Genomic DNA, 21,802 nt, shown 5'->3' on the forward strand with positions numbered 1-21,802 from the left:
TCACTCCCACCAAACAGACAGCTGTCACATTCATTTGTTGATGCCAACCTTGAAAACCCTAAATGACATTGGCCCTGTATATCTAAAGGAGTGTCTCCACACCCACCGTCCAGACCAGATACTGAGGTCCAGCTCCAAGGGCCTTAAGAAGGTTCATTCAAGCATTAATACACTCAAGTGAGATTCCGTTTTTAAGTTGCTGTTTTTAATACTAGAAGCAGAATTTCAAGTTACACTAAGTTATTCTTTGGGCTTCGGTTATGAACTCAGGAAGAAAGGAAGGTGGGTCATGTCAAAGTACAAACTGGATATGGTAGAGAACAATAATTATGTTTGAAGAGGGAGGCTGCACTCCAGGAGACTCTACAGGTAGGGTTATCCCTAAAAGTTGTAAGTCAAGGCACTCTCCAGGCATGTGATACAATGATTACCTTTCATCATTCAAGATGAATGAAAAATTAAGAACAAACTTTATCTAAGGAGATACATTCATTCCCAAGGCAACTCAGGAGGAAAACAGTTATAAACATGTAAAGAATCAGGCAACAACATTAGTTTTTGTGGCCAGGTGTTCCTTTGTGTTCAGATCAGGCCTCAGCACAAGAATGTAGCATTTGGGAATGAAGATGCAGCCCAGAAGCCCAGCACTAGAAGCCAAGATAGAGAAGATCTGCACAGCTACCATGTATTTCCCCTTTGTGCTCAGGTAGGTGGGCACAAAGGAGACCCAAACGCTGCAGAAGACCAGCATGCTGAAGGTGATCAGCTTGGCTTCATTGAAGGCCCCAGGCAGCTTCCTGGCCAGGAAAGCCACCGTGAAGCAGATGGCAGCCAGGAAGCCCATGTAACCCAGGGCAGCATAAAACATGGCAACAGACCCTTCATTGCATTGCAGGGTGATCTCTCCAGCCTGGGAATGCCTGTCAGAGTCTGGGAATGGGGGAGAGATACACAGCCAAATGATGCAAATGACCATTTGGACACTGGAGCAGCAAAGGACAATGGAGTTGGCCAGACTTTTCCCTAACCATCTCCTCACCCTGTTCCCTGGCTTTGTGGCCAGGAAGGCCAGCACCACCATGATGGTTTTGGACAGCAAAGAAGATACAGCAACTGAGAAGATGGTGCTGAAGGCCGTTTGTCGAAGGAGGCAGGTGACTTTCCTGGGACGGCCAATGAAGAGGAAGGAGGACAAGAAGGACAGCAGGAGGGAGACAAGGAGGATGTAGGAGAGGTCCCTGTTGTTGGCTTTGACTATGGGAGTTTCCTTGTATTTCATGAAGATCCCTACAACAAAGCCTGTGGTTAAGGACAGGAAGAGAGCCAAAGAAGCCAGGAGAATCCCCAAATATTCTTTATATGAAAGGAAGCTGATAATCCTCGGATTGCAGTGATCTCGGTCCTTGTTTGGATATTGTTCTTCTGGACATTTGGTGCAACGCTCTGCATCTGAGGAGGAGAAAAGGAATGGCTTTGGCTTTGCTTACAGACACATCCTATTACATGTCAAGAAATGCACTCATATGGGAGATATCAGAAAATGAGAATGTATTGTAAGAAAGGGAAGCTTTTTTGGTGCATTTCCTTATGCGATAGTTTTCGAGCAGTAACACTACTTTATTTCCATATTTTATTTCACTTTTAATTTGTAAACTGCCTTTCTACATTGCTATGCAGAAGGAGGGTTACAAGCTGAAGAAACAACAAAATACAGTGGTGCCCCGCAAGACGAATGCCTCGCTAAACGAAAAACCCGCAAGACGAAAGGGTTTTCCGATTTTTAGCGGCTTCGCAAGATGATCCCCCAGGGTCCCTTCCAACTCTAAGATTCTGTATGATTTCAGTATGCATGCTGCTTTTTCACATAAATGTAACCAACACACCTCACAACATGACTGCAATATAAATATACAACAATACATCATTACAAGCATATTAATTCATGCCGACACTTACTATCCAAATATAAGCAACTTGCAACTTTCACACATTTAATTTGTGTGCATTCAGCTATCCATGCTTGGGAATAAAGAAATAAAGAAATAAACAAACAAACAAGGAGGTAGAAAGGGGGCAGGTGTCCAGGGGAAAAAACGGTTTGGCAATCCAATGTTGGATTTTGTTGAATCCAGTGTGTTTTGACGATATGTGATTTTGGCTTATATGCACTATTCCTGGACCATAACCCAAGCATAAGTTGAGAATCACCTGTAATTCATTTTGATAATGTGGCAATGGTGGCACTTTCAATTCATCATGAAATAAACTATCAAGCATTAAAGCACTTTGATTGATATGAAACTCTGAATCCCTCCATTTGATATGTTGTGATCCAGTTTGGGTGCAGTTTTAGGGCAAATTAGCCGTATAAATAAACAGATGTGCCAAACCAGTCACAGTGATCCCCAGAGGACCATGAGGATTATGAAGGTCAGATGGTTGATCAAGAATCTGAGGGGAATCAGGCTGTGGTACAGCAAGGCATAGAAAATTATAATCTCATAGTGCCTTTGGTCATTGCAGAGTCTTTAGGCATTCATTGTCATCACTCATAATTTATGCAAAATGAAGAGAGATGGCTGGGTATCAACTGTCAAAACTGAATATTTAAGGATCAGGTGCCAGCTTTAGCTTTTGCAGTCAAATGTTCCTTTGTGTTCAGATCTGGCCTCAGTATAATTATGTAGCACTTGGGAAGGAAGATGCAGCCCAGAAGCCCAGCACTGGAGGCCAAGATAGAGAAGATCTGCACGGCTACCATGTATTTCCCCTTGGTGCTCAGGTAGGTGGGCACAAAGGAGACCCAAACGCTGCAGAAGACCAGCATGCTGAAGGTGATCAGCTTGGCTTCATTGAAGGCCCCAGGCAGCTTCCTGGCCAGGAAAGCCACCGTGAAGCAGATGGCAGCCAGGAAGCCCATGTAACCCAGGGCAGCATAAAACATGGCAACAGACCCTTCATTGCATTGCAGGATGATCTCTCCAGCCTGGGAGCTCATGTCAGACTCTGGGAAGGGTGGAGAGATTCCCAGCCAGATGATGCAGATGGCAACTTGGACACTGGAACAGGAAATGACAATGGAGTTGGCCAGACTCTTCCCCAGCAATTTCCCCACTCTGTTCCCTGGCTTGGTGGCCAGGAAGGCCAGCACCACAGTGATAGTTTTGGCCAACACAGAAGAAATGGCAGCCGAGAAGATGATGCTGAAGACCATTTGTCGGAGAAGACAGGTCACTTTCCCTGGCTGGCTGATGAAAAGGAAGGAGGACAGAAAGGAAAGCAAGAGGGAGATGAGGAGGATGTAGGAGAGGTCCCGGTTGTTGGCTTTGACTATGGGAGTTTTCATGTATTTAATGAAGATTCCTAAAACGAAGCTTGTGGTTAATGACAAGAAAAGGGCAACGGAGACCAGAAGGATCCCCAAAGATTCTTCATAGGCCAGGAAGGTGATAATCTTGGGAATACATTGATCCTGGTCCTTGTTTGGATGGTGATCTTCTGGGCATTTGGTGCAATGGTCTGCATCTGAGGAGGAGAAAAAGTGTTTTCATCTCCATCACTTATATCTCTAACTCTCTGTGTCATAATGCATTTTGAGAGAAGAAGATAATGTGGAGGAGGTAACAAAATTAGAATTTGTAACAAAGGAGGAAAATGTTAATTGATTTATTTAACATGTGTATACATGTGTATCCAAAAGAGATAGATGTGACACTTTTCAATTTTTGTTTCCGAAATAACCTTGTGATGTAGGTAACATTGACAGGCAAAGACCTCCCCACAGAGGTGCACCTGGTGTCTTCATTGTACAGTTTTTGCTGTGCATGGAAGATATACCTGTTTACCTGGACTTTTGGATAATTGCTTTCAACTATGTTAGATATAATTGTTATATCCTAGGTAGTAAATGTAATTGGATTTATATTTCTTTTGTGTAATGCTCACAATAGGCCCATTGTTATTTTATATAGTTACAGTTTATATAGTTTATACAGTGGTACCTCTGGTTAAGTACTTAATTCGTTCTGGAGGTCTGTACTTAACCTGAAACTGTTCTTAACCTGAAGCACCACTTTAGCTAATGGGGCTTCTGCTGCTGCTGCTGCACCACCGGCACGCGATTTCTGTTCTCATCCTGAAGCAAAGTTCTTCACCCGAGGTACTATTTCTGGGTTAGTGGAGTGTGTCACCTGAAGCGTATGTAACCCGAGGTACCACTGTATAGTTATAGTTATAGTTTGATCTGTTTATGGTTAACTGTTATAGTTTAATCGTTTTCATATAATTTCTTGTTCATTCTGTATCCTGCTATTATAATTATGAATGAACATTTTTTTAAAATCACTGCTGGTAAATTATTCTTAATAATTGTTTTAATTCACTTTCTTTTGGGTGTGCTTTGGTTCTTTGATCACTGAAGACGTGGTTGGAAATAGCAACAGGAACACATAGTGCATAGTGCATGCTGAGCCCTCTCCCTGCTCCCTGCTTTGTACCCCACATATAACTTCATTTCTGTCGTTCCTTTAAACTCACTTTCAGTAACTAATTAATTAATGAAGGTGAATAATAATGTAGACACCAGGAAAGGATCCCGATTCAAAAATGTCCTCAGAATCTTCACAGAAGGAGCCTCTGAGTAAATCTCTGACCTGTTCTTATTCTCCCAAGGAATGCCCTCTCCCTTGGAGTCAGGTAAAGGAAAAGGACCGCTGGACGGTTAAGTCCAGTCAAATTCAACTATAGGGTGCGGTGCTGATCTCCACTTTCAGGCCGAGGGAGCCGGCATTTGTCCACAGACAACTTTCCGGGTCATGTGGCCAGCATGAATAAACTGCTTTTGGCACAATAGGACACCGTGATGGAAACCATAGCGCACAGAAACGCCGCTTACCTTTCCGCCACAGCGGTCCCTATTTATCTATTTATCTTTACCTTTTTTACCTATTTATCTATGTGTGCTGATATGCTTTCAAACAGCTAGGTTGACAGGAGCTGGTATGGAGCAACAGGAGCTCACCCCATCACGGGGATTTGAACCGCCTCCCTAACAATCAGCAAGCCCAAAAGGCTCAGTGAATACTGAATTTTATTATTTTGGTCACCGACCAGTTCCAGCCCACATACAATATCAAGGAAGTCATAAAACACAATAGGGATACATTTGAATTTGCAATTAGGGATAACAGGGACACTCCTGCCAACCTAGCAGTTCGAAAGAACACCAAAGTGCAAGTAGAGAAATAGGTACCGCTCTGGCAGGAAGGTAAACAGCGTTTCTGTGCGCTGCTCTGGTTTGCCAGAAGCGGCTTCGTCATGTTGGCCACATGATCCGGAAGCTGTATGCCGGCTCCCTCGGCCAGTAAAGCGAGATGAGCGCCGCAACCCCAGAGTCTTCCGTGACTGGACCTAATGGTCAGGGGTCCCTTTACCTTTACCTATAACAGGGACAATACAGATATAGCAACAGTTAAAAAATATATAAATTAAAACTTAGTCACTAACATATAATCTAAAATTATCATTTAAGACCTTAATCATTATGATAGCACAGCTTGTTACCTAAGTTTTATGGCAATCGCACAGAAGTTTGCTACCCTTAACAGATCTCAGGATCCTTATCAGTGGTTTAGACCACAGAGTCACCCTCGTCACCCCGCCCTTGGAATCACCCACCTTCCTGAGTGGAGATTGTCCCTTCCGCACATGGAACACAAGAGTAGCAGCAAACTGGCTCTCCTTCTTGAACTGCCTTGGCATATCCAGGGTGGCAGCTTTCGGTACACCTGGAGCGAGGCACAGCCTAATAACCAAGACAAGGTGTATCAAGCAGAAAGTGTTAGGAGCACCTGTGCCGATGGAATTATTTCATAGAGTTTGCAAAGCATCCAAGAAGATCCCTAGTCCCACTGACCTTGTCCATTTATTTCTGGGGAAGCACTTTTTTTTTTTTACGAAAAGGGCATGGCAGGGAAAACCGTTTGGTGTTTTCAGGGAACTGCCATCAGCTCAGAGGTGAGAGATGGAGGGGCAGTTTTGTTCTAGGGAGCCTCCGAAAATCTTGCGAAGCAGTTCATCTTCCAGCGAGGAGGAAAGCCCCACCTCCAGTGGAGAAGAGGTGCAGGGACCAGGGGATGCCAGGGAGAGCCTCAACACCGAGCCTGAGCAAACCGGAGAGACTGGAAGTAAGCCCTTGCCAGCGCCCATTCTGCACAGTAGGCTTCTGCGAAGGGAGGGGCAGAAAAGGTTGGGGGTGACGCGACTTTTATGCTGGGGTTGGTACAAAGACAGTCCACTCCCAGATTCTGCTAGCGATTGAGCCAGACATGAACTTACGACGCTCTTCACTGTAAATAGGTTGCACCAAGAATAAAGCCTTGAAAAGACAGGTCAGAGTCTTGCCTGTTTACTCTCGAGCAACCACACCATCATCTGACAGGTGTGTTTGCTTCTTTGTCTCAACTTTGTTATCTCTACCTTCTATACAGAGGGCAAAATAAGACAAAAACAAATCTAGAATAACAGCAATAAGAAAATAGTGGCAACAAACCACACTGATGCAATGCAGCCATTGTACATGCAATATCCTGAAGACAAGAATGTTAAAAATGATATTTTCAAAGGTGCTTTGAGTACTGGCAAAGAAGGGGGGATATCAACCTCTTTTCAGTATTCTGCTTTGTCCATTTTCCTTCTTCCCTTCCTTCTGATCTGAATAGAACTTCATACCAATTGCCTCTTGGAGTCTGAAATGTGGATTTGCTAAATTTAAGGATTTGAGCCATCTCCCATGTTCCTAACTGCTGGGTGCAATCTCCTGGGGATACAATTTGGGTGTTAGAGAAAAGTGGTCTACTCTGTTCCCTGGGAGAAAGAAAGATAAATGCTGGTTTTCCTCCCCAGATGAACAGAGAGGAACCTGGCTGGGAAATGCTGCTTATCTTGTCTCAGAATCCTGGGGCTCCAGTATTTCCTTGAGCGCCCCAGATTCCCCTCTGGTCTGTCTGGCAGCATTTACTGGGTTCTTAAGACATAGTTGGTCCACCATACAAGGCTGTTGTGCAGCAGTTGCACTATGAAGAGTGTAATCAGGCTGTACTAGCCCCATCCCTCTGTTATATCCTCATACCTTGTTAAACTGCTTGGGCCACTCAATGGCTTCTGGGTTAATGGCAAACTTTAGGCCAGTAGAAGTCACTCTCTCCAGACTCCCAATTTTCACTCTAACACTGGACCCGTTAGGATACATCACCCAGTTATCAATATCAAAGTCAGCTGGCAGCTCCCCATTCTCATCCAAACATAGTCTGCCCATGGAAGTATTTGAACACTGGATTTCTCTTAAGAAAGGGTGAAGCTGGAATGACAGGGGAACATCAGCATTAAGAAAGCAATGTGGAAGACTGTGACCAGAAGATCTGTGTGCCCGCTCAGTCTACATTCCAGGTGCTTAATTGTTGATGGGCAGCTTAAACGCCCAGCGGATTGGGATATGAGATTTCATCCCTGATTAAGAAACCTGTAGCTAACTCTAAGTAGACTTGCTAAGATGTATAAGACCGAATCAGATAAGTGTTGGAGATGTAATGAGACTGAGGGTACGTTCTATCATATGTGGTGGACCTGTAAAAGGGTAAAAGAGTATTGGGAAATAACTCATAATGAACTGGGGGGAAATGTTTAAAAGTACTTAAAAACAACAACAACAGAGTCCTTTTTGTTGGGGATAACTCAGGCGGAAATTCCCAGGTGTCAGAAAAGGTTATTTATGTTTGCCACTACTGCAGACTGTGTTTTGTTAGCCCCAAAATGGAAAACAAGCGAGGTCTCAACTAAAGAAGAATGGCAACTTAAGTTGATGGAATATGCACAGCTTGCAGAATTAACATATAGAATAAGAGAACAAGAGAACAAGAACAACATATGTTTAGAGAAGATTGGAAAGCATTTATTGAATATATGGGGGGAAATTGTGTTTACTTGAAAACATTGGCAGCATTAAGATAAATTCAACAGTGTAAATAATTTTGGATGGATGTAATAATGGAATACTGAATGGTTTAGTTTATATAAAATATGCAGGGATAAAACAGAAATTTAATAAAAATCATTATAAAAAAAGAAATCTGGATATGGAAGTGTCATATGACATAACCAAAGCGAGCCAAAATGTTCACATTAACCAGAGCCCTTACAAATTGGATTTCCTTCAGAAACGGGCAAGGAAAAAATCTCGCTTGTAAATTTGATTCCATCATTGGGACAATGGATACTTTGCAAAAAAGAAAAGAGAAAAGGAAAAGGAAATACCTGCCATTGCCATAACCTTTGATTGGAACATGTGTCTCCTCCATTCACCATTAACATCCACCTGGATCTAGATGAATATGCTGCATTTAAGGCCTGAGCCACAGCTTGAATATTGAGGTAAGTGCTGTAGCTGTCTTGAGACAGGGCTCTCTGGAGCTCCTCTTGGGGCAGATCCTGCAGTTTCTCCTCCTCTGCACATCTTGTCCAGCCTCTCACAGACAGCACATGTTTTGAATATGAACAATGAAAAGCTTCCTCCCAAAATTGCTGAAGATGGGAGCCTGGTATGGAGTAGGCCCTTCTGCTGCTACTGATCTTGGTTTTCATTACAAAGGATAAAGAACCATGAAAGTGCTGGAAGATATAAGGAGGATAAGACAAATTCAAGTCGATGTCCTTAAAAGCTGTTGTGATCCAGACTTTTGGCCCAATTTGTTTCCCACGTACTGCTTGAATTGCAAAAATTATAGCTGAGCCCATTTGAGTGGTTATGTAGCAAACACATACATTGACTTGTCTCCAGGTTCCATATGGTTCATTTGAGCTGAACATTTTAATTAGATCCTTTTCTGGAAATCTTTTGGACAAGGCAATGCAAATCCCGCTGCCAATCAGCAGAGGTGTTAAGTCACTCACAAATCTTCCTCCAGCATCATTGTCCGGAGCAATGAGGCCGATCCACGTCCACCCAAAATGCAGGAGCAACTTGACAATGCCCTGATATTGAGCTTCTTCTTTGGGGACCATCCGGTAGACAAATGGGGACTGGGTTTTATCTTCAAGAACCTGAGCCATGAAGGCAAAATTGACCTAGTGAGAAAAGAAAGAATTAAAATCGTAGAATTTTGAGGGTCATCTAGTCCTGCGATGCAGAAATCTCAACAAGATCATAATAGAAACTGATAGTGATTTGCTTTACTTCCAGGAACATATCCTTATTAACCTGAAGTGATTAATATTGAAGAAAATTTGTGCTGGCTGCTACTGGGATAGCTCAATAAGTAGAGCATGAGACTCTTAATCTCAAGTCTGCTGCATTATAGGGGGTTGGACTAAATTAGCTTTTCAACTTTCCAACTGGATGTATGATGGTATTGTAGTCTGAAACATCTGGAAGGTGCTAGGTTGGTGGAGGCTGAAGTTTGAAAACAAAAAAAAAGCAGTTTTCTCGTTTTTAATGCCCTCTCTTGACTTCTCTGGAAAGAAAGGTGTAAAAAAAAAAGTGGAATTTTATTTGTCCCTCCATGCTGCCACCCTACCTACCTGTGGGATTTTGTAGATGCTTAACATGGATGAAATCTGCTTTGAGATTGCAGAATTTCCTCCTTCAAGAACAGCCAGCAGGTTATTCTGTTTCCCACAGTTATAGTTCGGAATATTGCTTTCCACACCTGCAAGCAGATCTATCGTGGCATCAGAAGTTATCCTTTCATCTAAATGGTTCTCATAGAGGTTGTAACCCAGGGTGATGTTGGGTAAGATCCTGGGATCACTGTTGATCTCCTGGATGGTGAACAAGAATGACAAGATTCGCCAGTACCTGCTGGCAGACAAACTGCAATAAATCAACCAATTTTGAAGCGTTAAACTGCTATTCACCATTTAACAAAAACAAACATATTTGTTCTGCAAATAATAGCTTGTATGTATGCATGCATTTTATTTCTTGAATTTATATCCCTCATTTTTCTTCAAAGATCTCTGCATTCTCCAATAATAGTTGGGGAATATGTGCTCCATTGCAGGAGCTTAGAAGTGCACATGGTCTTCAAAGAACAAAACTGAGTAAAAATGAACCCCATCCCCAACCCCAAAGTTTGTAAAAGACTGGGAAGTTGCAGCAATGCTACTTGCATGGTTTTGGCTGCTTCAGAGAGTGTCTGCATAGATTCCCCCAACTGTTTTTCAAAAGTCAACACGGGGGTCAAGCAAGGGCAAGTCCTTTGCCAATGATGACCACTAAGTTGGGGACTAGGAAACAGGGTGTCTCCTTGGTCATTAGAAATCATTTGAGTGCAGGTACCAAACACATCAACCAGTAATAATAATAATAATAATAATAATAATAATAATAATAATAATTTACTATTTATACCCCACCCATCTGGCTGGGTTTCCCCAGCCACTCTGGGCGGCTTCCAACAAAAGATTAGGAATACATCAAAATATCAATCATTAAAAGCTTCCCTAAACAGGGCTGCCTTCAGATGTCTTCTAAAAGTCTGGTAGTAGTTTTTCTCTTTGACATCCGGTGGGAGGGCGTTCCACAGGGCAGGCACCACTACCAAGAAGGCCCTCTGCCTGGTTCCCTGTAACTTGGCTTCTCGCAGCGAGGGAACCGCCAGAAGGCCCTCAGAGCTAGACCTCAGTGTCTGGGCAGAACAATGGGGGTGGAGACGCTCCTTCAGGTATACTGGGCCGAGGCCGCTTAGGGCTTTAAAGGTCAGTACCAACACTTTGAATTGCGCTTGGAAATGTACTGGGAGCCAGTGTAGGTCTTTCAAGACCGGTGTTATGTGGTCTTGGCGACCGCTCCCAGTCACCAGTCTAGCTGACGCATTCAGGATTAGTTGTAGTTTCCAAGTCACCTTCAAAGGTAGCCCCACATAGAGCACATTGCAGTAGTTATGAATGAAATCCGGTCGGCTGAAGGGATGTGTGAGAAAAAGCTGGAAAATTATTTTTCATATTTTGGACATCCAACTCTCCTAATAAGGAAGTCTTCTGCTCTGTATTATGATATGTATTTATTTTATTTAAAGCCTATTTCTCTTTCTTTCCAGCCAAAAAATGTCACTCAGTGTATTAATTTTCTTAAGACAGTCTGTCAGGCTCATAATTCAAAAACATATGACACGAAAGGGAAAAGGTGGAGATGGAGAAGGAAAGCATTAATTTAGCGAAGAGGAATTTTCACATGGTCTACTGTTGCACTACTGGCAGATTATTGTAATTATGTGATATAGTGTCAAAATAAAATAAAAGTAAAATAAATAGAAACTTTGCACTTTGGAAATTGCCTGAATTTGGTGTCACCCGCACCTATCTACCCAAATTGGAATAATATTAGGCCTCATTTTGATCCCTGATCTTTTGCATTATGGTGTTGCCAGAAGAGCACTTTCCTGCAAGACCCAGGGAAGCTGAAAATGGAATGGATGGCTGGGAATCTATTGCTGGACTCCAACTCCCACCAGTTCCAGCCCAGCCAGCAAGGGATGATGGGAACTTTACTCCAACAATGTCTGGAGGGTCACAGGTTCTGGAGCTTTGAATAGGGGCTATTTGCCTGGTTTAAAAAGCAGCCATTGGAGAGGTGATGGAGAAACACGACATCCATCTGCATAGAATTACTTACCCCTTATCCCTGGTTAAGGGGGTCTGGGAAAAGTTGTATGGAAGCTTTCCGAAAAAATATTTTGGAGATACAATCCCACTAATGAGGAAGTTTCCAGGCCGGTAGTAACTGAGTGCTTCATGCTGGTCCTTGATCAGATTCAAGGGGCATTTTGCTTCCAGGTTCCTAAAGACTCCAAGGGGCATCATTAGCAACAGAAGCAGCAACAGAAGCAGCAGCGATCTCATTCTGGCCCTGCCTTCTACATCTCTCATATCAGTGGCTCCTCTCACCTCCAGTGAAAGCAGATCAGAAGAAGCAAGCAGCTCTTCCAAGACCAAAGTTGCAGTGAGTGGCTTTACTGATTTGGGTGTTGTTCTGCTGTGGCTTCCGAATTATGTAACATCACACATGCATATCCCCTGCCCCCTCCTCTCTCCTGCTTCAGATCTTGACTCAGTCTCAGGAAATATTCTCTGCACTGTCTTTGCTTTCCAGCCACAGTGCAATTAATGGCATTGCTATCAACACTCTTGTTGATTCTGATGCCTAGGCCATCTCCAAAAAATATCTCTCTAGCTTTTACAAGAATAAATCACTATGATTTTGATAATTATAAGTTGAAGAAGTTTCGCATCCACAACTCCCTGAAGTCTTATATGGCTTAAGGGGCAGGTGTACAGCTGGAGAAAAGCGTGTTTGTGATATGCAACTCCAAAGTTTTGATATGAGTCAAGGAAAGGGGATAGGGAGAGTTTGACCTGAATTTTGCGCACAAGTACCTAGGGAGAGGGACGCGGGTGGCACTGTGGGTTAAACCACAGAGCCTAGGACTTGCCGATCAGAAGGTCGGCGGTTCGAATCCCTGCGACGGGGTGAGCTCCTGTTGCTCAGTCCCTGCTCCTGCCAACCTAGCAGTTCGAAAGCATGTCAAACTGCAAGTAGATAAATAGGTACCACTCTGGCGGGAAGGTAAATGGTGTTTCTGTGTGCTGCTCTGGTTCGTCAGAAGCGGCTTAGTCATGCTGGCCACGTGACCCGGAAGCTGTACGCTGCCTCCCTTGGCCAATAAAGCGAGATGAGCGCCGCAACCCCAGAGTCGGCCACGACTGGACCTACCTTTACTTAGGGAGAGCCCTGCAGCCAGATCAGACCAAAGGACAATCATGTCCAGGACTCTGTATCTCCCAGTAGTGAATCAGACAGCTCTGGGAAGCTCAAAAGCAGGGCAGGAGGGGGCTTGGTGTTCATCAGTATGTGTATGATACCCAGCTCTACCTTTCTTTTAAATCAGAACCAGTGAAGGCGGTGAAGGTCCTGTGTGAGTGTCTGGAGGTGGTTGGAGGATGGTTGGCGGCTAACAGATTGTGGTTGAATCCTGACAAGACAGAAGTACTGTTTGTGGGGGGACACAGGGGACGGGGGAGGGCAGGTGTGGGGGACTCTCTGGTCCTGAATGGGGTAACTGTGTCCCTGAATGACCAGGTGAGCACCCTGGGAGTCATTTTCGACTCACAGCTGTCCATGGAGACACAGGTCAATTCTGTGTCCAGGGCAGCTGTCTACCAGCTCCATCTGGTACGCAGGCTGAGACCCTACCTGCCCATAGACTGTTTCACCAGAATGGTGCATGCTCTGGTTATCTCCCGCTTGGACTACTGCAATGCATTCTACGTGGGGCTACCTTTGACAGTGACCTGGAAACTACAACTAATGCGGCAGCTAGACTGGTGACTGGGGGTGGCTGCCAGGACCATATAACGCTGGTCCTAAAGGATCTCCACTAGCTCCCAGTATGTTTCTGAGCACAATTCAAAGTGTTGGTGCTGACCTTTAAAGCCCTAATTAGCCTCTGCCCAGTATACCTGAAGGAGCATCTCCACCCCCATCATTCAGCCCAGACACTGAGGTCCAACAAAGTAAACCCTAATTTAAATGGATCTAGAAAATCAGTTTCCTGTGAGAGTGCCTGGATCTGGCCTGCAACCACCTGCTCAATAGCCTTCCCCAATTACCAATATCAAAGTCAACTAAACAATGCCTAAACTGTCAAAGTTGTGACAATTGCTATGAAGTGACAGGGCTGGTGCAAAAATCAGCCGCCACCCCTGTCTCCACGCTTGAGCAACTCCAGCACATGGGCAGAAAATAGCAGAGTATCAAATGCATGAAGTCCATCTCCCATGCATAGTTCCAAAGAAACACTCACTCATACAGCAGAATTCTTCAGCAATAGTTTACTGAGGTTTAAAAGCGTACAGGACTTACTGGATCCCCAGTAAGGTACAAATATCTTCCACTCTGAAGAGCACATCCAGTTACAGAAGCAAAAAAATAGACAGGAAATCAGAAAGTAAGAAAGACTGAAGATAAACTGCCCAGCAGGCAGGAGAATATATTACCCATCCCGAGCAATGACCTTCTAGATAAACTTCTAGACTTCTAGATAAACTTCTAGAGAGAGAGGGAGCCATGTTGCAGTGCTCCGTGTGTTTATATGTAAATAAAGTAGATTAGCCAAAATGCTGAGTTGCTGAGGTCTGTCACGCAAGGTGCACAAACTCTGCGGATCCCTAAGTGTGCCGGTGTCAGTTGGCATCGGTCGCTGTGATGTTCGGGCTGAAGAAAGCTTTTGAAGCTCCCAAACGAAAGACCAGGAGGGAGAGAACATGCCAGTCGGGCATGTGTCTCTGCCAGAGTCCTACTCAAGTGTAGGCTGAACTCCTGACATAAAGAACATGAGAGCATCCCTGTAAGAAAAGTGTGTACTTTGTTAAGGGTACTGGGAACTTCAGCTCTGTGGGGGGTAATCTACAGCTCCTAGTATTCATTGGGGGTCACATGCTGTGTCTCAAACGTTTGATGTGTATGCAGTCCACCGGCCCATCCAGCTAAGTATTATCCCATATAACTAGCAGAATCTCAGGAGGAAAGTGGCTTTTCCTGGTCCTGCTTCTTCATGCTTTAAACTGGAGGTGTTGGGCATAGAACTTGGGTGGAACAAGCTCTGCCTCTCAGATACACCCCTCCCCCTCTGGAGACAAAACTGGTTCTGCTTCAGATTCTGTTGTAATTACACAAAACAAAAGAAATTACTGTGAAAACCCCTGAAATGAGAAGTAATCGACCATAGAATAACAAAAATAAAAAAATAAACTAGAATTAAACAAAGACTTTATGAGATGCCCGCTACAAAACTCGTTTCACTGAACTAATCAGTTTCCTCAGAAGGAAATAAAGAAATTATAAGATTTAAAGTGATATCAAACAAGCTCAAGAGCAGGGCTGAAAATGCTTCCGTGAGTTTACAAAAAAAGGTATGAAAACCTCAATGACAAGTTTTAAACATAACCCTATTTAAGAGAACCAAGCAGTAGTAATAAGAAATTGAGGTTTGAAGTTTCAAACAAACTCAAAAACAGGGCAGAGACTCAAAAACAGGGCTGAGGCGCTCCTGGCTGCTGATGTTAAAGAAAGGTATGTATTTGAGTCTCTGCCCTGTTTTTGAGTTTGTTTTTGAGTTTGTACTGTAAGCAGAATCTGTCCCTATACATAGTACTCAAGATCAGATGCCTTCTTTAGTTTTTATTGTCAGGTATTCCTTTGTAGTTAGGTCAGGCCTCAGTATAAGCACTTGGGAATGGAGATGCAGCCCAGAAGCCCAGCACTGGAAGCCAAGATAGAGACGATCTGCACGGCCACCATGTATTTCCCCTTCGTGCTCAAGTAGTTGGGCAAAAAGGACCCCCAAACACTACAGAAGACCAGCATGCTAAAGGTGATCAGCTTGGCTTCATTGAAGGCTCCAGGCAGCTTTCTGGCCAGGAAAGCCACCATGAAGCAGATGGAGCCCAGGAAGCCCATGTAGCCAAGGACACCATAAAACATGGCCACAGACCCTTCATTGCATTGCAGGATGATCTCTCTGGGCTGGGAATGCATGTCAGACTCTGGGAAGGGTGGAGAGATGCCCAGCCAGATGGTGCAGATGACAACTTGGACACTAGAACAGGAAATGACTATAGAGTTGGCCAAACTCTTCCCCAGCCATCTTTTCACCCTGCTCTCTGGTTTTGTGGCCAGGAAGGCCAGCACCACAGTGATGGTTTTAGCCAACACAGAGGAGACAGCAACCGAGAAGATGATGCTGAAGGCCACTTGTCGGAGAAGGCAGGTCACTCTCCTTGGCCTTCCAGTGAAGAGGAAGGAGGACAAAAAGGAAAGCAAGAGGGAGATGAGGAGGATGTACGAGAGGTCCCGGTTGTTGGCTTTGGCTATTGGAGTCTCTTTATATTTAATGAAGATTCCTAATACTATGCCTGTTGTTAAAGACAAGAATAGTGTATAAGAAGCTAAGATTATCCCCAAATATTCTTCATAAACCAGGAATATGATGATCTCAGGAATACAATGATTCTCGTGCTTGTTTGAATGTTGATCTTCTGGACATTTGTGGCTATGATCTGCATCTGAGGATGAGAAAAGTGGCTTGGGCATCACTTACATGCATAACTATCTGTGTTCTATTACATTTTGGGGGGAAACGAGGTAGCAGAATAAGCCTATGTAGTAGGGAAGGAGAGGCAAAGATGCGTCCGTCCATTTCACTATTTAATGCTTACATTTTTATCCCGCAGATGTAGACAGATGTAGTGCACAAGGTTTATCTCACTTTTCGTCACCAAAACATCCTTGTAACATAGGATGAAGCTGAGAGGGAACGACATCCCCAAATCGGTGTCTCTGGCATTATTATTTATTAAATCGATTTGTCGTCTTTTCCACAGCAACTCAAAGCAACGTGCGATTATATGAAACAAAGAAACCTTAGAAACCAAAGAAACCTGCAATAAAAAAATTAAATCTACTTTTAAAAGCTAGATTGGAACACCCCAGCCACTTAAAAAGACCCTAATAATTAAAAGTCAGACGCCTTATAAAAGACAACTGTTTTTGTCTGGTGACTAAAGATATGTAATGATGGCACCAGGTGAGCCTCTCTACGGAGAGCATTTCACATTATGCGGCTTTTGCTGTATGCTGAAGACATGCCTCTTTATGTGGGCCTTTTGATAATTCCTTTACATGTTTTGATTTTTAAATATGATTTCTTGTGATACCTTAAGTTGTTCAAGTAAACAGTTCTGTGTTTCTTAAATGTAATACTCATAGTAGACCCACTGTGATTCCTTGTCTATTATATTGCACTGCACAGTCTCCCTATCCCTGAATTAAGAACTATTTCCCTTTGAAAGGGAACCATTGAAGCGGTGGTGGAGAAGCGTGACATCCATGATGTATCTAATTACTTACACTTTAAGCTTGGTTGCTGGGGGCTGGGGAAAGTTATATGGAAGTTGCTCAGCAAAGCTTCTTGGAGATATGATTCCGCTAATGAGGAAGTCTCCAGGCTGGGAGTAACTGTGGGCTTCATTTTCTTCCCTCATCAAATTTAAAGAGCACTTTGCTTTCAGCTTCCCACAGACTTGATGGGGCAGTAGAAGCAGAGGTGGCAGCAGAAGCCGCAGCAGGGAGGTCATTCTGGCTTGGCCTCCTACACCTCTATTTTGACTTCTCCTTTCTTCCCCACAGCCAGGTAATCAGAAGAAGTCAACACCCTCCAGCACAGTGTGATACGTAGAACCTCATGCTTCCTTGGCTTCTGATGTTTGGGCAATTGCCAGAGATCTCTCTTGAGCTTTGGGAAGAATAAACCACTATCATTTTTATAATTAAAAGGGGAAGAAAGTTCTTGAGATATCTTTTTTTTTTTTTGAATAAATTTTTATTAGTTTTCCATACATTCAAATCATTTATCCAAATTTTACCAAATTTTAACAAAATTCGTATTTTGTACTTCCTTCAGCTTCCCTGACAATCATCCATTTTTACCATTTAATACGCATTTCTTTAATTGCATTGCCATTTGTCTTCCCTCCTTTTTTTATTTACATTCAGCAATACCTCTTTAAAAGTTTTTACAGTGCTTCTTGAAACCCCACTAGCGTTGTTTGCACCTCACATACATTTTTCAGATAATCAACAAATTTTCCCCAATCTTCGATGAACTTTTGGTTTCGAACATATCTTATTTTCCCAGTCAATTTATCCAGTTCCGCATAGTCAGTCAATTTCATTCTCCATTCTTGAATCGTCGGTATTTCCTCTTGTTTCCAAGTTCTTGAGATATCAATATGGTTCAAGGGACAATAAGAGAGCTGGGGGAAAATATGTTTACACCAAATCACAGATGTGGCTTCAAACTGCAACATAAGCCACTTGCATTTCGGGGATGAGTTTGGCTTGACCTTTGCTAAGAACAGCCCTGCTGGGTTAGTCCAAACTCCCATCTAGTCCTGCAACACAGTGGTCTATCAGACTTTGCTGAGAAGCTCACAAGCAGGGCATGAAAGCAATGGGCCTTGCCAGGCACTGGTCACCAGCTACTGGCATTTGGGGGAAGTAACTATGCACTGCATGATTCAATATTTTGTTTGCTCTCAATCTCCCAACCTTCCGATTCATTGGATGTCTATGAGTGCTGGTGCTATATAAGAGAGGGAGACAAAAAGGATGGATCCTGCCCTTCTCCAGAAGCTCAGTGCAAATGAGTGAGAGGTCTGCTCCATGGGGGTGAGTGGGGACTACCCCACCAATCTCAACCTGCCTTCATGCCACCACCACTCACCTGCCTTCTGACTTACAAGTGGTGGTTCTTCTCCATCATTGTCTCTGCCTCCAGCTATCGTGGTGCCCCTCTCACTCCCACCAAACAGACAGCTGTCACATTCATTTGTTGATGCCGACCTTGAAAACCCTAAATGACATTGGCCCTGTATATCTAAAGGAGCGTCTCCACACCCACCGTCCAGACCAGATACTGAGGTCCAGCTCCAAGGGCCTTAAGAAGGTTCATTGAAGCATTAATACACTCAAATGAGATTCCGTTTTTCAGTTGCTGTTTTTAATACTAGAAGCAGAATTTCAAGTTACACTAAGTTATTCTTTGGGCTTCGGTTATGAACTCAGGAAGAAAGGAAGGTGGGTCATGTCAAAGTACAAACTGGATATGGTAGAGAACGATAATTATGTTTGAAGAGGGAGGCTGCACTCCAGGAGACTCTACAGGTAGGGTTATCCCTAGAAGTTGTAAGTCCAGACACTCTCCAGGCATGTGATCCAATGATTCCCTTTCATCATTCAAGATGAATGAAAAATTAAGAACAAACTTTATCTAAGGAGATGCATTCATTCCCAAGGCAACTCAGGAGGAAAACAGTTATAAACATGTAAAGAATCAGGCAACAACATTAGTTTTTGTGGCCAGGTGTTCCTTTGTGTTCAGATCAGGCCTCAGCACAAGAATGTAGCATTTGGGAATGAAGATGCAGCCCAGAAGCCCAGCACTAGAAGCCAAGATAGAGAAGATCTGCACAGCTACCATGTATTTCCCCTTTGTGCTCAGGTAGGTGGGCACAAAGGAGACCCAAACGCTGCAGAAGACCAGCATGCTGAAGGTGATCAGCTTGGCTTCATTGAAGGCCCCAGGCAGCTTCCTGGCCAGGAAAGCCACCGTGAAGCAGATGGCAGCCAGGAAGCCCATGTAACCCAGGGCAGCATAAAACATGGCAACAGACCCTTCATTGCATTGCAGGGTGATCTCTCCAGCCTGGGAATGCCTGTCAGAGTCTGGGAATGGGGGAGAGATACACAGCCAGATGATGCAAATGACCATTTGGACACTGGAGCAGGAAAGGACAATGGAGTTGGCCAGACTTTTCCCTAACCATCTCCTCACCCTGTTCCCTGGCTTTGTGGCCAGGAAGGCCAGCACCACCATGATGGTTTTGGACAGCAAAGAAGATACAGCAACTGAGAAGATGGTGCTGAAGGCCGTTTGTCGAAGGAGGCAGGTGACTTTCCTGGGACGGCCAATGAAGAGGAAGGAGGACAAGAAGGACAGCAGGAGGGAGACAAGGAGGATGTAGGAGAGGTCCCTGTTGTTGGCTTTGACTATGGGAGTTTCCTTGTATTTAATGAAGATCCCTACAACAAAGCCTGTGGTTAAGGACAGGAAGAGAGCCAAAGAAGTCAGGAGAATCCCCAAATATTGTTTATATGATAGGAAGCTGATAATCCTCGGAATGCAGTGATCTCGGTCCTTGTTTGGATATTCTTCTTCTGGACATTTGGTGCAACGCTCTGCATCTGAGGAGGAGAAAAGGAATGGCTTAGGCTTTGCTTACAGACATATTCTATTAGAAGTCGAGAAATGCACTCATATGGGAGATATCAGAAAATGAGAATGTATTGAAAGAAAGGGAAGTTTTTTTGGTGCATTTCCTTATGCGATAGTTTTCGGGCAGTAACACTACTTCATTTCCATATTTCATTTCGCTTTCAATTTGTATACTGCCTTTCTATATTGCTATGCAGAAGGGTTACAAGCTGGGAAAATAGACAGCAAAGATCACAGGCGTAATACACAAACAAAAAGTCATAATAAAAGCAAAACTTTAAAATAAACAACATATCAAATAAAGCAAAATTCAATAATATTCAATAATAATACTAAGGAATAGTAAACAGTAATATTTAATATCAGCAAATGCTAAACACCTTACACTTATCATGTACAGCAAAGAATTACTAATCTATCATCAATAAAAAACAGCAAGTCACTATGAATAAAATACCACAAAACATGCAAACCATGTAAAAGGATCAAACTGAAAAACAAGGACACACAACTTATGATTTATTTATTTTTAATATCCTTGAACTCCTCTCTTCCAAGCTGCTACAGCTGTTCTCAAACTCCTTGTCTGGGATATCCAATAAATTCCTGCTGAAATCCCATAATTTTTTATTGTTCTACAATGCTATGGAATGTAATGTTCACCTAATTTTTTTGATTATTGTGCATCATGCTTTCTCTCTTTTAAATAAATATTAGCTATTTTCAATATTTCTCGTTTATTTTGAAGACATCTTTAATTTCCTTTTGTGAGGGTGGTTCTGGTTCTCTGATCCTAGAAGGCTTGGTACAAAATAGCCAAAGCTGTGCCATAGGGGCAGGGCAGGCTGAACCCAACTGGCATCCCAGAGATTGCTTCCTGCAAGTCATTTCTTTCAAATTACTTCCTGGAAGGGGATTAAAAATGAAGAAATCAAGAAAGGATCTGCATCCAAATATGTCTTTAGAATCTTCACAGAAAAATTCTGACTTATGTGTTGCCCTATTCATATTCTCTCAACAAATTCCATCTCCTGTGGTGTCACCCACCTTCCTGTGTAGATATGGTACCTTCCCCACACGGAACACAAGCGTAGCAGCAAACCGGCTTGTCTTCTTGAACCACCTTGGCATATCCTGGGCGACACCTTTTGGTACACCTGGCGTGAGGCACAGTCTAGCATAAAGAAAAGATGGCACATTAAAGAGGAAGTGTCAGCAATATTTGTGCATATGGAACTCACTCAGAGAGTCTGGAAAGAACCCAGCAGGGTCTCCAGTCCCACAAGAAAGGACCCTTGATGTCACTCCGCAGGAGGGGGCGCTGGGGCGCCTTGGATGATGTCCGACAATACCATCTATCCGGCTCGCACCAGATAATTAGAGGCTGATTATGGCGAGTATATCAGTCTCCCTCATCTTCCCAGGGGGTGGGAAGATGCTGTCTCGCCCGCGGTTGTCCATAAATCACCCCCGAGTTTGAAAGAAGGAGGGGGTGGGGGCACTGAGCGGAAAGCCCTTGTGAGAGTTCTGGAGCTCCAGGACGCTACTTTCAGGAGCGAAACTAGCTGCGTTGCTTAAGATAAAAAAATAAAATTGGAGAAGTAAATGCACATGTTTCGAGCGAGGTCAGGAGTGTATTATCTGCTAAATAAATTTACCACGGAGAAGACAGAGCGATTGGACGGAATGAACAAAGGACTACATCAAAGAAGCACTGCCATGCCGGTATGTTGAACAGAACGGAAAGGAGGGGGGAGCTTTCTTCCCCCCCAATATGATTTACCTAACAACCCCCCCCCCTTAGAAGAACCGTCACAATGATTGATTGCAAGTGAGATTGAAAAATAGACTGTGTGGAAACAAAAATGCTAATAAAAGGATTTACTCTGTGAAAGATCTGGAAAGAAGGGAGGCTT

At 43.5% G+C, this 21,802-nt stretch overlaps 2 protein-coding genes across 4 annotated transcripts in view; both read right to left on the bottom strand.

The window, feature by feature from the left end:
- Positions 1-279: 279 nt before the first annotated feature.
- Positions 280-11,853, bottom strand: LOC310758177 (vomeronasal type-2 receptor 26-like; the record flags this gene model as incomplete). The annotated part of the gene is made up of 6 exons (XM_083604106.1): positions 280-1,449; positions 5,677-5,803; positions 7,130-7,357; positions 8,311-9,120; positions 9,574-9,865; positions 11,669-11,853. The coding sequence occupies 6 exons, from the start codon at positions 11,851-11,853 to the stop codon at positions 539-541; spliced, it is 2,553 nt and encodes an 850-aa protein (XP_083460232.1). The 3' UTR covers positions 280-538.
- Positions 11,854-18,594: 6,741 nt separating this feature from the next.
- Positions 18,595-21,802, bottom strand: part of LOC310756499 (vomeronasal type-2 receptor 26-like) — a 52,667-nt gene continuing 49,459 nt past the window's right edge. For all 3 annotated transcript variants that reach the window (XM_083600681.1, XM_083600679.1, XM_083600680.1), the window contains 2 exons: positions 20,934-21,060; positions 18,595-19,855 (listed from right to left, as the gene is read on the bottom strand). In XM_083600681.1, the coding sequence (XP_083456807.1) occupies positions 18,945-19,855; positions 20,934-21,060 (1,038 nt within the window). In that variant the 3' untranslated portion in view covers positions 18,595-18,944. The remainder of the gene's footprint in view (positions 19,856-20,933; positions 21,061-21,802) is intronic.

This window comes from Podarcis filfolensis (genome assembly GCF_964270895.1).
Source record: "Podarcis filfolensis genome assembly, chromosome: 2".
In the NCBI taxonomy this organism is placed as follows: domain Eukaryota; kingdom Metazoa; phylum Chordata; class Lepidosauria; order Squamata; family Lacertidae; genus Podarcis; species Podarcis filfolensis.